The sequence below is a fragment of the Chiloscyllium plagiosum genome, unplaced genomic scaffold, assembly GCF_037043375.1.
Source record: "Chiloscyllium plagiosum isolate Xiang-an unplaced genomic scaffold, Cpla_swu_hap1 HiC_scaffold_31, whole genome shotgun sequence".
NCBI lineage: Eukaryota > Metazoa > Chordata > Chondrichthyes > Orectolobiformes > Hemiscylliidae > Chiloscyllium > Chiloscyllium plagiosum.
Window position 1 is genome coordinate 31,174,640 of NW_028270169.1, and position 18,347 is coordinate 31,192,986.

General features: G+C 40.4%; 1 protein-coding gene across 3 annotated transcripts in view; it reads left to right on the plus strand.

Moving 5' to 3' along the window:
* LOC122564061 (double C2-like domain-containing protein beta) overlaps nt 1-18,347 on the plus strand; it is a 284,761-nt gene that overhangs the window by 129,656 nt on the left and 136,758 nt on the right. For all 3 annotated transcript variants that reach the window (XM_043718544.2, XM_087977394.1, XM_043718545.2), the window contains one exon: nt 17,909-18,018. In XM_043718544.2, the coding sequence (XP_043574479.1) occupies nt 17,909-18,018 (110 nt within the window). The remainder of the gene's footprint in view (nt 1-17,908; nt 18,019-18,347) is intronic.

Here is an 18,347-nt window from a genome sequence, read left to right on the forward strand (position 1 = left end):
AAGAACTTTCAAAATTTGAGAGTTCTGGACAAGGTAGATTGGGAGAAACTGTTCCTGCTCCCAAAAGGATGAAGAACCAGAGGGCAGAGGTTAAAGTGTTTTGCAAATGAAGCAAGTGCAATTGTTTACAGACTGATTAACATTTCATTATGGCAAATAAAGTTGATAAGGCATAGAAAGGTGATAAACAACATTTTTTCACGCAGTGAGTAGTTGGCATATGGATGTGTGATGGAGTCGCAGTCAGTTGAGGCATTCAAGAGGGCATTCGATGAATATTTAAATCAAAATGACTTACTTATGTCGTTAGAGGTGCTGTGCCTTTGAGAGCTGGTCAGGTGACCGAGAGGGGCAGAGCTTTGCTCCAGTCTTGAACTGGCTGTGGAGGTGTGAGCGTCATCAATAAAGTATTCCTGTTCTAGTTTACCTTTTATCTATCTTGTATATAATTCCTGGTTCCAAACAAAATAAATCATGTTATTGTTACAGGGACGTGGCTGGAAATTGAAACTGTTCAAAATAATCATGGAGCTGGTGCAGAGATGATGGGCCAAATGGCCGTCTTCTGCACCACAACATCTCTGTAATTCTGCTTTGACTGACACTCTGCATGCCATTGTCTGGAATTACTGAAATATTTCTTGCAATGTGTGGATGATCTGGAGAGTCCAAGAGAATAGACCAACCTGCATTTTTGGTCTTACTGTAACAACGGCCTTCAATGTATTTTGATAGGTTTGCTCTGGTTGAACAGCAGAACGTCATATTCAAGAATGTAAATGCAACTGACACTTAAAGCAGTAGATGCCATGACTTAACTATTTTATTGGCAGATCTTCAAACAGATGGTATTGTGTGCTATGTCTTATCAACTTTATTTGCCAGAATGAAATGTTGGTCAGTCTGTAAACAATTGCATATATCTTGGTCTTTCAGTTTTGCACATTTTCTGATATTGGATGAGAATCAAATGCACAAACGACATTATGTGCAGTGTGATTGGATTCCAGCACTCAATTTTCAAGCTCTATTTATTGGGTAAAACTTTTTATGCCTTATAATTCCTGAATTTCGGTGAAAGCTTTCTCCATTGATCATTCTACCTCACCAGAAAGATTAATCATTATTAGAAATAGAAGAGTTGCTGTGTCTGGAGCCTTTCTGCTTTGTTGGAACAATTTTGCTCTGTTGGCGCATGTTTAAATCATCTTCTTCTAAGCAGACTTTGTTGCAGGCCCAATGTTTCATTAGAAAGTGGATTGGAAACATCTAAATAAATTATAAATTATATCTTACAATAGTTTATGACTGAGTAATCATGTCGCTGAAGTTTGAATGGAACCGTTCTTATCCTGGCCCCTCTGCTGCCCAAATACTTCCTCAGAAGGATGAGTGAAGTTGATAAAAATCCAGGTCACTGTTTTTGCTGATAAGCCATGAAGGTCAAGTAAAAGTTAATTACGTGCTGCTGGTAAATTTCTTCCCTGAAACCTGGATATCAAGGTCAGAAATAGCATTTCCTTCCCTTTCTGAAAATATATTTGAAACTTTAAAGTCTAATATTTGAAGTTTAATGAACAAATGCAGGTTAGACCAGTGTTTTTTAATGCGTAATAGATTACAGGGAGTATTTCATTATCCGGCAAATCATGTAGTATTTCATTATGATAGAAACGGTATGTTGTACTCTGCTAAGGTGAATCCACATCCCTTTGAGGCCTCAAAAACTAATTGCTGTTAAGTAAACAATTGGTCATTAAATGAGAATCTTAATTGCCATTTAGGTTCCAACTTCAAATTCTAGCATTGTTTCATTTTTTTTGAAATATGATTGATAAGGTCAATTAGGAAGCTTCAGACATTGAGTCAAGTTCTGTTATGCAAAGTGCTGCTCATTAAGCATCTTGTGCAGTTGTACTGAAGGGCAACAACTGCTGCAGCAGAAAGATTTTCAGTAAAGAGGATCAAGCAATGGAAACACTTTTAGGCAGAAATGAGGAGCACATCATGCAGTTGTGTGCAGTTATCCTGTAAATAGTGAAGTGGTTGTGAGGATGAATTAATTTATAGGTCAAAAATAAGGTATTAACTTTCCCATAGCCAATAACTGCCTCTCTAAAGCCTGTCCACCATCTACAAGGCACATGTGAGGTGTGATGGAGTGCTCCCACACTTGCTGGGAGGGTTGCAGCTAAACAAGACTGAAGAAGTTCGATACCATCACAGGCAAAGCAACCTACTTTATGAACATCCTATTCAGCACCTTCACTCCCTTCACCACACAATGACAGCAGTGCGCACCATCTACAAGATGCATTGCAGCAACTCATTATAGTTCCTTCAGCAGCAGCTTCGAAATCATGACCAGTACCATTTCAGAAGGACAGGGACAATGGATATATAGGAACATCACTACCAGAAAGTTCTCCTTCAAGACACAGACCATCCCGACTTAGAACAAAATTCTCATTCTTTCACTCTTGCTTGGTTAAAATCCTGGGAACACCCTCCCTAATAGCACCGTGGGTGTCCCTACATACCATGGACAGCAATTCAACAAGGCAGCTCACCATCACCACCTCCAGGGCAATTAGAGACAGGCAATAAATGCTGCACCAATCAGCAATGCCCACATTTCCTGACTGAATTAGAAAACATTATTTGTTACAGCATCATTTTAAAATTCTACCGTTTAGTGTGTATGTTTTCTCCTAATGTTTCTATCAAATTGCATCACCTCATTCTTTTCTATGTTGCCTTTGATCTGCCCTGGTCCTGGTAATTCTACCAGTCTGGGAGAAAGTGATGACTGCTGATGATGAAAATCAGTCTACCAGTTGTCTACGTCCTATTGAATTCCAACACAATTTTCTTCACTGTTGATCACACATCCAAATTTCATTTCATCTTCAAATTTTAAAATTGTACTCTGCAACCCCAGGTTCAAATCATTAATGTATACATGTTCCTTTATTCCGCACTGGGACAATGAACTGGAGCACGGCAGCTACATGTCACCTCAAGTTGATGGTGAAAAATGAAAGGATCAGAAACAATTTCAACTACATGAAGAACTTGAAATGATACTTATCAGCAGTCTGTCCCATTTATGACTCTGCACTGTAAATTCTAATAAAGTCGTAAAGTATATAATGTCATAACATCTCGTTTCACTCAATTGCCTGCAAATGCTGTTTGGGATTTTTACAGAAATCAAGATGAAGATTTTAATTTTTCTCTGGAGCTTTATATAAACTACTGAATATTCCAATCTAACTTAAGTATGAAACCATTTATCATTTCTTACTGCTGATGGACTGCTACTCTCATGGCAATCTGAAGTGTTCTCTTCTTGAATTGGATAGAAATGCAGGAAAGCAAATAGTGTGTCTTGCTTTCTGACCTGCATTTCTCGAGATAGAATGAAGTGGTGGGGCGCTAACATTATCTAACATTTAAAAAGCGGTTTGTGCCTGTAATTTCCTGCACATTGAATCAGAAGGTGCAAACCAAGCACTTAACCGGAGGGTCAGCAACTGGAGATTGAATCACTTCATGCAATTTGCACATCTCTCTTGTGACTTGTGTACCATGAACAGGCCAGCTAACTTTTAGACAAACTCAAACTGATTAATGGGTGGAAGGAGTTGGAAAATGAACATTATGTACAATATCCGATTTTTGAAATTTATTTAGACAATACGGCTTCACTGGATGAGCCAGCATTGTCTGCCACTAATGGCCCCTGAGCAGGTGGTGGTGACCTGTCTTCTTGAACCACCACATTCCAAGCGCCCGCACCCCTCTTAGGGAGGGAGTTCCGAGATTTTGACCCAGTGACAGTGGAATGATGATGATATATTTCCAAGTCAGATTGTTATGTGGCTTGGAGAGGAATTCACAGGCAGTGGTGTTATCATGTATCTCTCATCCTTCGAGATGGTAATGGCTATGGATTTGGAAGATGCTGTCTAAGGAACCTTGGTGAATTGTAGCATTGCACCTTGTAGGTGGTACACACTGCTGCCATTGTTTGTTGTTCGAGAGAATGATTATTTGTTGACATCAAGCAGGCTGATTTGTCCTGGAGGGTGTCAAGCTTCTTGAGTGAAACTGCACCTATCTATCCATCACACTCCTGACTTGTGCCCTTTAGATGGTGGACAGACTTTGGGGAGTCAGGAGGCGAGTTACTTACTTCACAATTCCCAGCTTCTGACCTGTTCTTCTAGCCACAGTACTTATACAACTAGGAGGAGAAAGTGAGGGCTGCAGATGCTGGAGATCAGAGCTGGAAATGTGTTGCTGGAAAAGCGCAGCAGGTCAGGCAGCATCCAGGGAACAGGAGAATCGACGTTTCGGGCATAAGCCCTTCGAGGAAGGGCTTATGCCCGAAATGTCGATTCTCCTGTTCCCTGGATGCTGCCTGACCTGCTGCGCTTTTCCAGCAAAACATTTCCAGCTACTTATACAACTAGTCTAGTTCAGTTTCTGGCCTTTGGCCAGGCAGTTGATAGTTGGTGTTTCAACAATGTTGTTGCTTTTGAATGTCATTAGATGGTTAGAGTCTCTCTTGTTGGAAAATATGATTGGTTATCAGCCTTTTTGTCATTTTTGTATAATTTTCCTATATTTTGTTGGGCTGTAAAAAGTTAAGAAATCATCTGTAATTCGTTTCCAACCTCCCAGTCTTAAACCAGCGTTCTTTATTTTTGTCTCATGGTTACTATGACAAGCTGGGGATTGGTTAGTTCAAGTGACTGGATGGCTAGTTTTGTTGCAGAGTGATGCCAATTCTCATAGCAGCTGAGGGTACCACAAAGTCCCTGCCTTTCCATCTTCACCTTCAGCTAAGGCATAGTGACCCTCAGGTCAAACTCTCCACCAGTCGTCTCTCTCTCTCTCTCTCTCTAAGGAGGGAGCAGCCTATGGGACTATGGCGATTACTAAAATGACAGTACAACTTGAAGGGACATATTTTTGATATCATCACTATATTGAAGTATATGATCTGAAGATATAAAGATCTCATATTCCACCTTACCATCATTTGAAGCATAATACTCCACTGAAAGCATGTTCCTCGGTAGTATCCCAGGGAGTGTAATGTTTGAATCTAATAATTCGCTGTAATAAATATCTGTTGAATTCTTCACCAGCACAATAGCCCAGTTCCTTATAATACTGGCGATAACATTCGCATTGCTGCATCAAGTGACCCACCCTGCTGGAGGAAAAATCACATCCAATGTTGAAGGGGAATGATTTGTTACCTTGGCTGAGTAAAGAAAATAAGAAACAAGACACAATAGGACCAAGGGTCGAAAAAAAGAAGTGGATGCTGATATGGAATAGAGTGCTGGCTTATTAAATCAATCAGTTATTGCTCCAGAAGGTCATACTAAGGTTTGGAAGGGAACTTGTGTAGATTATAAAGGCCAGCATGACCCAGTTGGGTTGAATGGCCTTGCTCTGTACGGTAAACATCGAGGATGGTATAGTCAGACAAATGAAATGATTAGTTTCTGCTCATGGATATAATATGAAAAGAAAGCCTGGCTGCCTTCCTACAAAACCATCCCATAAAATCATTGCATCACCGCATGGAGATGAACTGAGAATTACAATTCAGTGCATGCCTCCAGCAGTACCACAGTGAAACGCACATTTAGCCTCATGAAGCGATAGTTACAAGCCATGAACAGAACAGATATAATATTATGATTTTTATTGTTGGAACAGACACTGCTTACAGAGCAAAGCAGCATGATAATGTTGATCTATCAAGTAGGGAATCATTTCAATTATACCATCAGAGGGAAGATGTGTTCCTCATGATTAGAATTGGAATTGGTGGCAGCTCCTCTTGTAAGGAAGGCAAAATATTCAGTGAGGAGAAAGTGAGGTCTGCAGATGCTGGAGATCAGAGCTGAAAATGTGTTGCTGGAAAAGCACAGCAGGTCAGGCAGCATCCAGGGAACAGGAGAATCGACGTTTCGGGCATAAGCCCTTCTTCAGGAAGGGTTTCCTGAAGAAGGGCTTATGCCCAAAACGTCGATTCTCCTGTTTCCTGGATGCTGCCTGACCTGCTGCGCTTTTCCAGCAACACATTTTCAGGCAAAATATTCTGCCTCTTGATAAATGTCCGAGGTGAAGGTTCTTTTTTCTTGATCTCATAAAGATAAAAAATAATTCTTTCAAATAATGGACTCAGCCAAGGTAACAAATCATTCCAGGAAGGAGGAATGGGATGGAAAGTAAGAATTGTGTGCCATAAGTGTGCTTGACTACTTTTGAAGTGAATGATGGAGACAAAACATAATGCTATTCAATTAGTCCAGGACAGCTGGTTAGGATTAAAATCACCAGCTGGTTAAAGGAAGGTTGGCTCTTATCTGTTGTACGTGAAGTGTTTGGTAAATAAGAAAACATTTTTCTCCTATTAGTGTGGTTCATCTTCTAATTTGCTCTTGGCTCTGGAGAGAAGAGATGCAACTGCTTCTAGCATATAATGTCCATCAAATAATTCTGATGAAAGGCATTGTTAAGGCATTTTCTTTTCACTGACGACGAATGCTTCTTCTCCCTATGTGTATGGAATCAGTTAAATCTTGGATTACATGTGCAGATTGCCTATTTTTCAGTGTCACAGGAGTGAAAGCTTGAATATGTAAAGAATATCAGTTTGGAAGTGAGAAAGAGAAGTATTAGCTGGATCATGCTGAAAGAGGGAGACAAGTTTTATCATGATTGGACAGTTTGGAGGGAGAGAGAGCAAGGAATAAGTTGGTTAGACTCCAAAACTGGAATGCATCAGGCAGCAATTAGGCAGCATGCCAACTTCATGCAAACTGCTCTCTTGAATTAAACCTGTGTCTAGCCTGTGCGAACTCTATTCATCAATGTCTGTCTAGTTTACATATCAGAGCAAGCAGCTTCATCATGTGGGAGAACATGCTGGAAGAAAGTCTCTGACTTGGGAAGGAATGAGGAATCATGGGAAAGGGGAAACCTGAGGTAAAGTCACCGTCATCCCAGAGGACTGTTCTCTCATTAGAGAGAAATGCCTGATGGTGGTTTAGCCTGAGGGTCATCACACTTCAGGCGAGGGGAGACTTTGGGAAAGAGGTAATCTCAGCAGGTGACAGGAATTGAACCCATGCTATTGGTGTCACTCTGCAAACCAGCCATCCAGCCATTTCAGGTAAGTGTGACCCCCTTTGATGTACTAGATTCCTTCGCAAGGGAAGTGGAAAGATGGAGAGAGACTGTCTATTTGCAAAGGGCTCCAAAGCCCTGCAGATACACAGTTGGTAGTCAGTGGGAACAGATAATCATGGAGTCCGATGCCAAGAGGTAAACGCTGAGGACCGGATGCAGTGCCAAAGAACTCCAGTGACAGCAGCCAAGGGGTCAAGGTCAGTGACTGCACCTTCAAATAATACCAGATCCAATCCACAACACCATGGCCTCAACCTCTTCTCAGGTCACCTCAGTCTTGTCACTCACAAGCTAATCAGGTGTTATACCTAACCTTCCTGTGCTTCACATTATCCTCACACATTCAGCAATCTTCTGAGCTGCCCATATCTCAAAACTTACACATACTGCCAGCGATTCTACTGTGGCAGCCACATCAGTCAAATGAATTGCACTACTGATGCCTTCTCCCTCTCTTGACAAATTTGGGACAGATTCAGAGGCAACAGGAGCTAACTGGAAGGGGTTACAAACTAACTGGAAGGAGAGAGGAGCTGTTGTAAGGTAGATAATAGTGTAGGCTTTTACTGGGATATCCAATACTAAGGATATAGACAGTTAAACCATTAGACATGATGGTATCCCTGTCCCTATAATTTTCTATTTCACATCCCACTTCCCCGATCCCACATTCCAATGAGCTACAAATTGCAGATGGCACAATTATGCAGCTCTTAATTTTCTGACCTCCCCATGAGCCACATCTGACTCCTCCCCTCACCCCGCTTCCACAGTACACGCCTATTCCCTTTTGCCATTCAGATGCCTCAGAGGTGTGACCTGGCCAGGTAGCAGAGAAAAACTAAGAAGACAGAGAAGATGAATACACAGCATCACTATTTGATTTCACCCTTGTAGCCATCGTCTCAGATACGATACTCCACATATCTTAAAGGATAGATTAGAACCAGCATCTGCACATTGGATCGCATGGATAGCAAGGGTAAGGTTGCGTATGAGTTCTTTATTGCTGGAATAGCACAGCAGGTCAGGCAGCATCCAGGGAACAGGAGATTCGACGTTTCGGGCACAGGCCCTTCTTCAGGAATTTCGGCCTGTGCCCGAAACGTCGAATCTCCTGTTCCCTGGATGCTGCCTGACCTGCTGTGCTGTTCCAGCAATAAAGTTTCAACTTTGATCTCCAGCATCTGCAGACCTCACTTTCTCCTGCGTATGAGTTCTGTTGCAGCTGACTCAAATATGACTTTGGGGTAGTCTTGAAGGGGACATGTAAGACTGCACACCATGAAATGCTTGATGCATTGTGATGTCTTCCATAAAGCCTATCAATGATACCAATGAGCATGGGGGAGTACAGGGCTAAAATGTCTCATGAATTTGTACATAAATCACAGCCCATCTCTTCCAAGATGGAAGTGGTGATGAACTCTATTCATAATCTTGTAAACACAGCCATGATGCAGTTGCTCATGTGGTTAATGTTGCAACCTCTACTGCAGCACAAGCAGCAGCCTCCCCAATAGTGGAAAGAACTTGATTGAGTTTTTTGAAGAAGAACAAAGAGGAAGACAGAGGATGGTGGTGGATGTGATCTATATGGACTTCAGTAAGGCGTTCGACAAGGCTTCCCATGGGAGACTGGTTAGCAAGGTTAGATCTCTTGGAATACAGGGAGAACTAGCCATTTGGATACAGAACTAGGTGAAAGGTAGTGGAGGGTTGTTTTTCAGACTGGAGGCCTGTGACCAGTGGATTGCCACAAGGATCAGTGTTGGGTCTACTACTTTTCATCATTTATATAAATGATTTGGAAGTGAACATAGGAAGTATAGTTAGTAAGTTTGCAGATGGCACCAAAATTGGAGGTGTAGTGGACAGCGAAGAAGGTTACTTCAGATCTTGATCAGATGAGCCAATGGGCTGAGGAGTAGCAGATGGGGTTTAATTCAGATAAATGTGAGGTGCTGCATTTTGGGAAAGCAAATCTTAGCAGGATGTATACACTTAATGGTAAGATTCTAGGGAGTGTTGTTGAACAAAGAGACCTTGGAGTGCAAGTTCATAGCTCCTTGAAAGCGGAGTAGCAGGGAGATAGGATAATGAAGAAGGCGTTTAGTATAAAAGAACAAAGAACAAAGAAAATTTACAGCCCAGAAACAAGCCCTTCGGCCCTCCAAGCCTGAGCCGATCAAAATGTAATGTTTCAACCTGTCGGTCAATTCCTAAGCATCAGTATCCGTCTACTCCCCACCTACTCATGCATTTATCCACATGCATCTTAAATGAATCTACCATGCCTGCCTCTACCACCTCTGCTGGCAATGCATTCCAAACGCCCACCACCCTTTATTGGTCAGAGTACTGAGTACAGGAGTTGGGAGGTCATGCTCTGGCTGTACAGTACGTTGGTTAGGCCACTTTTGGAATATTGTGTGCAATTCTGGTCTCCTTCCTATCAGAAGGATGCTGTGAATTTGAAAGAGTTCGGAAAAGTTTAACAAGGATGTTGCCAGGGTTGGAGAATTTGATCTACAGGGAGAGGATGAACTATGTGGAGTTTGCACATTCTCCCCGTGTCTGCGTGGGTTTCCTCCGGGTGCTCCGGTTTCCTCCCACAGTCCAAAGATGTGCAGGTCAGGTGAATTGGCCATGCTAAATTGCCCGTAGTGTTTGGTAAAGGGGTAAATGTTGAGGAATGGGTGGGTTGCGCTTCGGCGGGTCGGTGTGGACTTGTTGGGCCGAAGGGCCTGTTTCCACACTGTAATGTAATGTAATCTATAGGATGAATAGACTGGGGCTGTTTTTCCTGGAGTGTCAGAGACTGAGGGGTGACCTTGTAGAGGTTTATAAAATCATGAGGGGGTATGGATAGGATAAATAGACAAAGTCTTTTCCCTGGGGTGGGGGAGTCCAGAACTAGAGGACATAGGTTTGGGGTGAGTGGGGAAATATATAAAAGAGACCTAAGGGGCAACTTTTTCACACAGAGGGTGGTGCGTGTATGGAATAACCTGCCAGAGGAAGTGGTTGAAGCTGGTCCAACTGCAATATTTAAAAGGCATTTGGATGGGTTTATGAATAGGAAGGGTTTGGAGGGATATGGACCGGGTTCTGGCAAGAGTGCTGGAACTAGGTTAGGTTAGGATATCTGATCAGCATGGACGAGTTGGACTGAAGGGTCTATTTCTGTGCTGTACATCTCAATGACACTATGACTATGTCTCTAATGCTGCAGGGAAAACTCAAACCTGTGTTGTGCTAACTCCGTGAGTTAGAGATGATGATAGAAATAGAAAATCACTATATATCCTTCAAGACCATGGACTCAAAAGAAAATGTAACCTTTCTACAATTACAAGAGGATGATTTAGACTAGAATGGCCCATGAGTCAGTGAACAGAATTATACGGTAATGTTACATGAGAAGGAGCAATGTCACAATGACACTGTAACCTTTGATGACACTGTGTACATTTAGATTATAAACAATAAATATTTAAAGATTCTCTTTTCGTGTTTTTCTTTCAATACAAGCAGCAGTTCATTTATTTTTCATTTAGCTCTGGAATGTGGCTGTTATCAGCAAGAGTGAATTTATTGCTGGTCTCTAATTATCCTCAAAATATATTTGTGGATCTTCTCTTTAAATTCCTGTTACTTTTCTTGTGACCATGTTCTGCCAATTGTTCATGTTAGACATGGAATTGCAGGATGTTGATCTGGCAGTGATCAGGTGAACTGCAATATATGTCCAGCTCAGAATCTCATGTGAGTTTGAGTTAACGGTGCTGTCCACCTCAATGGTGGAAGTCGCGAAATAACAGTGATGAGCTACGTGTATGCATCCTGTCAAAGGAAAGAAAATACCCTTTGGTCAAAGTAAAGATTTTAAACAATAAATTGAAATTTTCATACACACTGAGTTGTATGGAAATTGAACTTGTTTTACATCAGTGAGTCTTTCTCTGTCATTATGTTTCATCACTGCCAACCGTTTGAAGGTTAAGTGTAGCATTTGGCTGTAAAGACTACAATTTCCATGTTATTAATTTGGTCAAAGGCAAACCATGAAGGAAACGTTTAGCAAATCAGGGATTCAATCTTGTTTTTTTTGCAGCGTATCTGTTCAATGATTGGTGCTGATTTGGAAAATGATATAGACTAATAGGGGGAAATGAGAAAGATGCAGGAGGAGATAGGATAATTTTATAGATCATTTGACTATTATTTAATAAGGCAATGCAGGCCAGAAAAAAAAATTGATTTCCTTACTGTATTAACATTTGGAAGGAAACCAATGTTCTAAAACTGAGTGGAAAAGCCATCTGGCTGTGTGTGCTTGGCAGACACCTTAAAAGTTAGTGTCAGGTGCTACCATAAATGTTGGAGTATAAGCTGAACATTGAAGCCTTACAAAATCTTTCTAGATAAGTGGTTGACTTATACGCCAAGTATAAAAGTGAACAACTAGTATGGGAGGTTGCCAAGGCTGGCCTTCTCCATGCTGGGTGTGCTCTGTAAGATCATTTCTTAAACTCCTGTGCACCTTCACAACACAGTCCACATTGCCTGCTTGATCACTTCCATCCTGTCATTAGATAAACCTGCATTTGTGGGCTGAAAAATTGAAGGGAACTATTAATGTGACCATAATTATGTCATAGTTGACAATGGTGGGCTTATATGCAAATCTTACAATATTTTGGCAAAGTGTCATTTTTCTTGAGTTCCACGGTGGGTTTCTCTCCGTGAGGCCTAGTGAGTTTTCTAGCATTACTGTCCCAAACACATCTCATTAATGATCCACCCCACCCCTATCACACCGTTCTTAGCTGATGTTAGTTAGATTTTGCCACTTGCTGTAGCTCAAAGAACCCGCCACTACTGGAATATGCTGGCATAAACTAGCATCCCTGGTGGTGGTGCCATATTTAGAAAGCCATTGGATACCCCTGATGAATGCTGCCCTATAAAGTTCCTAAGATTTGCCCCAGACATGACAGAGAAGGGGAGATTGGTGCCTTGCTTTGTGGAACTCCTGGTGGATAAGGTGGTGAACTTCACGCAGGTTTGTCTGGAGAGGCTATGATACCATGACAACCCATTCAGGATTAGCACCCAGATCAGTGCGGTCTCAGCCATCTGGAGGAATGCCACATACTGGAGAGAGAAGGCTAATAGCCTCCTGTGACCAGCCAGAGTAGATGCCACAATTTTCTCTCTGCTTTTTCCCACTCAACCTATCTCTGCTGCTGCACCGAAGCAACCATGATGGAAGTGGATTGGCGGTGTGCCATGCAGGTCCAGAAAGGCATATATTCAATGCCAAAACCTGTGAACATGGGATGCGTGTGGTTGCTGTCTATGGAGTGCGCCCTGAGATTATGGCTAAACATAGCAGTCCAGAGGAGCAAGTGGGATTCACCAGGTTCCCGTGCTGACTTGCATGTCAGGAATTCTCTGCATCTACTTTCTATCTGGTGGTAAAGGAGCCTGCATATAGTGAGATGAGAGTCAGTGCTAATGAGGGTGTTAATGATCAATAATCCCCACGAACAGGATTCTTACTGTCCCCTAGCGAGAATCTTGTCTCAATTCCCAGAGCTCTGTAAGGAAATGGACTTGTTGCTCCCAGTAACAAGATAGGCCTTGTTTGACATCTCGTGGTTCTCCCAGATTTCCCATCCATGCAATACCAATGTTTCTGTGAGTTGATTTATATGCTATAATTTATGGTATTTCTATAATAATCTGTAGCTTTTTTGTAGTGGTGATTATTAACACAAATGGATTTTGTGTGGGCTGCTCATGGTAGATCAATAGGTTAGAAAGACAGTGACATTACTGCATAAAACAGGCATTGCATATAGATAATGAGGGAACATTTTACATCTTTGTCAATTACCTAATGGTCATGGGCAAATTTCATTATGAAGCATTTTCTCTTAACAAGGTGAGGCACTGTTTTAAAGCAGCTACAGAGCAATGTCCTGATGTTTATTGGAACCTAATTGATATTGCTCAGGATTGTTTAGCACCCCCCAGCTCATGACTGCTGGCAAAACCCACCATTATCTGGGTCGGCAAGTAGAGAATTGATGCCAGACTTCATTCTGCTGAGTCTCTCTCCTGTTTTGCATATGTGTTCAAATTCATCTGAAGAAGATGGCAAGGGATTCTTTCATCTCTCTACCTGCTGCCTACCCACACACCCATAATGCAGCTGAAGAGATTGAATTGGCATTGCCCATCAGAATTTTCTCTAGGTCCCCCTTTGTAAGCCACAATGGTGAATGTACTAAAATGTTGCATGTGAACTTTGCATTGTCAGGATTAGATATTATGTCCCAACAAAGATGAAATAATACTTTGGAAAGAGGCAAATTGAAAATCATATTTTGCAGATTTAATATGAAACATCTCAATTGGCCCTGTAGTTTAGTTAAACTGAGGCAAAATGTTGTAGCATTGTTTATGGGTAGAGAAGACTTTCCAGCAGTGCTACTGATGTTGTACAATTCATCACAACCATGGGATTGAATGGATATGGGACACTTCCTTTGAGTAGGCAATAAGTCCTGCTCCACACTACTCTGTCCCCAAGTGACCTGTCCAAGAACATTTCCGCTGTCTCTTTTAGCTCAAAAGCTGTTTGAGAATCCAAAATTTCACTTCAAGAAAATAAGATCACATGTGTGAAGCAAGTAAAACTGGGGAATGAGACACACTGGTCTGACTGCTCTGATATACTTCAAAATGGAGGATCAGTGAATACAAGACATTCATTTCCAAGTATTGCTGGCCTTTAATTGGTCTTTCCTTCAACGAAACTAGTAAGAAACAACTAGCTTTCTTCCACTAATTGTTCAAGCTAATAACTGTATCCCAGCAGTTATAATTTATGATTAGAATTAAGATAATTAAATGAAAAACTTGAGATGCACTTTTAACCACAAAATGTACAATAATTTGAGATGTGTCATTTCTGGAGACTTGGCTTCAGTTTTTTTTAATGTAATAAGCTAAAGAGATCCCTTGACTACACTTGTTTTTGTGTAAAGTCAAGAAAATTGGAGGATTTCAAATATATTATACCTTGTCCAGAGTTAAGAATATTTTGTGCTAGCTTTTTGATTCTTTATTATCTCATGTGATGTGGGCATTGCTGACCTTGAACTCAATGATTGCTAGGCCATTTCAGGGGGCAATTAACATTCAACCAGATAACCCGTATGCATGGAGTCACGTATTGGCCAGACCAAGTAAGAATTGCAGATTAGGTCATTAGTGAATCACATGGGATTTTATGGCAATCAATAATAGTTTCATTGCCATCATTACTTCATAGTCCAGACTTACTAATTGTGTTTCGATTAGCTCCTGTGGTGGGATTAAAAGGCACATGTTGCTAAAACTTGCCCCTGCCCAGAAAAGAATGGCCACACTGTGAATGAATAAATCACCTTTTTGTGTTTCTGCTAACTCCAGGCATTTAGAGTCTGAAATAACTAGACAGTGGCTGGATCCAGTCACTAAGTCACCCTTTATTTACAAGCGCACAGTACTTTAGCTGTGGCCAGCAGCTCGGAATCAGTCCTCAACTGAGGCGATTCTAAACTATTGGTTATATCTTCTTTTTATAAGCAACCTATGCAGAGATGGTATGACACACTTCTAGAGCAAATGGGACTTGAACCTGTGCCTCCCAGTCCAAAGGTAGGGACACTACCTCTGCACTGCTCAGCCAAGGCTTTCCTGATTGGCCCAGGTTTACAAGCGCGAACAAGAGCCTCGTAGTTAACAAGGTCAACCTGGTTCCAATCACTACAGAGTCCCTTGTGGAAACTCCAAAACTTGGGTCTTTAGGCATAAGGAGAAAGTGAGGTCTGCAGATGCTGGAGATCAGAGCCGGAGACTTGGGTCTTTAGGCATAAGGACAATCATTGCTTTTGAGCATTTTTATTTTTGCTTTACTAAGAAACTGATGAATGTACCTTAATATAACATACAAATAGTGTGAACCCTTTGTTTAAAAAAAAATCACTTCCACTGATTTAAAATCAGGTTACAAGCCAAGAGCGGGCAAGTTGTTTCAATTTTATTTTAAATAACACATTTTCGTCCTTATTAATCAAATTGTACCAAATTACAATTTTAAAATGTATCAAGCACATTTCTTAAAGCAAAGATGAAATTGAAAAGGAAACCTTCTAACATAGTGCCAGCTCATGGCAGGTTTTGTTGTTGATGATATGTAAATAATTTGAACGGAACCCAAGAAAAAGATCTTTTCAAACAAAGTGTAACTTACACCCAGATCAAAGACTGAGTCCAAATTAAAATTCTAGTCTTTTCTGTTGTAAAAAATCCCATAGTCAGGTCTACGAGGGGTCTATAGTCGTTAAGATATGAAAACAAATGATCAAATGACCCTCTGAAAGATGTATTCACTCCTTTTTTAAAGTATTTAGTATGTATTGCTGTATTAGTATTCAGTATTTGGTTATGCTGTTGTGATGCCAAGGCTACAGGGCTATTTGCCAAGTGCTGGAAAATGGGGTTGGAATAGTTAGGTGGTTAGTTTTGACCGATGCGGATGCAATGGGCTGAAGGACTATTTTCTAGATCTCTGTGATTCTAAGACTCTGTGGTTATGACCTAATGGTTATACCATAAATATATTGTTGTATTAATTAGGGCTATATCCTGCTTTGATAGGACACACACCAAACACAATTATTGAGAATAGATAACAGGCTGATTTCACATGTGTGCTTCCTGAGAACGTGATTTCATTCGTGGGAATAAAGAATTAGCATTTGCTCAATGTGCACCTGTGACAGTGCTTTTTTTAAACACTTGGTCGGTAAAGTTCTATCTATTCATGAACATGTGTCAATCCAGCTGTGACATGTACATTCACTGTACTGAATATCTAAATTAAATTGGGGAAAATCCTGATCTAGCCAGGTGATACTGAAATGCAAGGCAGTGTTATTGCCTTACAAAAGTCTGACAGGAGAATAAACATTTCAAACTTCCTCATCCCCAATAGTTGCATGTGTCGAGGAGCAATTTGGTTCCCTGTTTATGGTCAAGAATGGGACAGTAATGCTATATAAATGATAATGAATAAGTTATAGTTCCCTCTACTGTTACATCCACCTCCAATTTTGTCCTAGTCTCAGAATTAGCTGGTTAGAGATTGCAGCAGAAATGGATGCAAGCCTTATCCAGGAAAGTACTTTTGGCCTTATAATATCACTAGATCTCCAAGCCCTTTTTACTAACATTAGCTTGGTGATCATTAATGACTATGCATTTCTCCCAGTGCTGATGGAAACTTTTAATACCACTGAGGGGGCCAGTTCCCTGCAAACATCTGCTTTGAAAATTGAAAGGAAAGGATTTTACTTCTGACTACGACAGATTTTTTTGTGCCATTACTCGGCTTTCAATCTGGTCCATCTTTGTTTTCTGTGATGAAAAAGAGGGACAGGTACAGTAACTGAGAGGAGCTCTGTGCCACCATATTTAGTCCTTTAAGGTGTCCAGGGAGGAGGAGAGCTGATTGTAGCCAGAATTACTGTGCTCATTTTATCCACAGGTCCTGAGTGTGATCCCTAGCAAGGGATTCCATTAGAGACCGAAAACTTTTATAAAGAGATATGAGCTTCTCAGTGACTAGCACAAACAAAATTACATAACAAGATTTCATGTCTTAAGGTGAGAAACTAACAAATAAATGAAAATCAACATTAACTAAGTATGACTTTATGGATAACCAGCTCACTAAATAACAGAAAAGGAATTCCCTATTATTTCTTGTAATAAGAAATAATAGTTTAGAGTGTTTACTAAACAAGCAAACTCATGGATAAATGTATTATAGTCAAGTTGTTGAGCTGGAATTTGTGATCGGTGGCAAAATAACAGTGTTTGCCAATGACTTTAATGAAATTTGACCTATTGATATCTTTCATGATTTTATAAATGGTTGCCTCTCTACCCCATAAGCTCCATTTGAAAAATGTCCTAGTCTATCCTTATAACTCAGACTCTCCATTCCCAGCAACATTTTGATAAAACTTTTCTGAAGCCTCTGCAGTTTAATAATATCCTTCCAATAACAAGACACAGTACTCCAGAAAAAGCCTCACCAATGTCCTGTACAACCTCAATTTGATGTCCCAACTCCTATAATCAAAGGTCTGAGCAATGAAGGCAGGCATGCTAAACACCTTCTTAACCACCCTAATTATTTTGTTTAACAAATAAAGTATGTGGAATTTATCACAATGGAGATCTTTGATTATCACCAAATATAGACATTAACATTACTGTTTCTGGGCCACTAAAGCTGTTCAGAAACAGTTATGATTTAGTTTGGTGTCAGAAAGACCATTACCTCTCGTTCATCAAGATTTAGTTTTTACTAAAGGATTTTACAACAAGACAAAGGTTGTAAGATTGAAGGTTTTTATCCATTCAGTGAATTTAAATTGATTGCATGCTGGGGCCTCAACAGTAGTCTCTTCAGAAACAAAGATTCACTGGCAGCAACTTTTGCATAATAAGAATACGTTTTTAAATAATAAGCCACCTACCTCTGCATGTAGAAATCAAATTACACAACTCATTAAATACAGACAATAACATTAAACTATTTTGTATTGTTTGGTTTTAGGCCAACAAACTAAGGACAAAGACTTTACGGAATACTTTGAATCCAATTTGGAATGAGACTCTCACTTACTACGGGATCACTGATGAGGACATGGTACGGAAGACATTAAGGTAAAAAAAATTTTAACGTCTCGAAAATTTTGAAGCAGTTTAAAACTTTTAGATATGAAGAAGGGAAGATCTCATAATTTAAGGAAAGGAAATGATTAAGTGTTCAGAGAAATGAGATTAAAATGGCTGGTCAAAATAAATTTCTAAAAGGCTTGGTTAACCTCATAAAAGATTTTGATATGAGATGAATTCCTCTTTTTGTATATGTTTTGTACTGTGCAAGCCAGCAATCTGTGAATATTGTAACATTCAAGGTACAGGCAGTTCCAAGAAATTGCTATGTTTGATAGGTCCAAAATATCAGTTACATTAAACGAACAAAGGCTGAG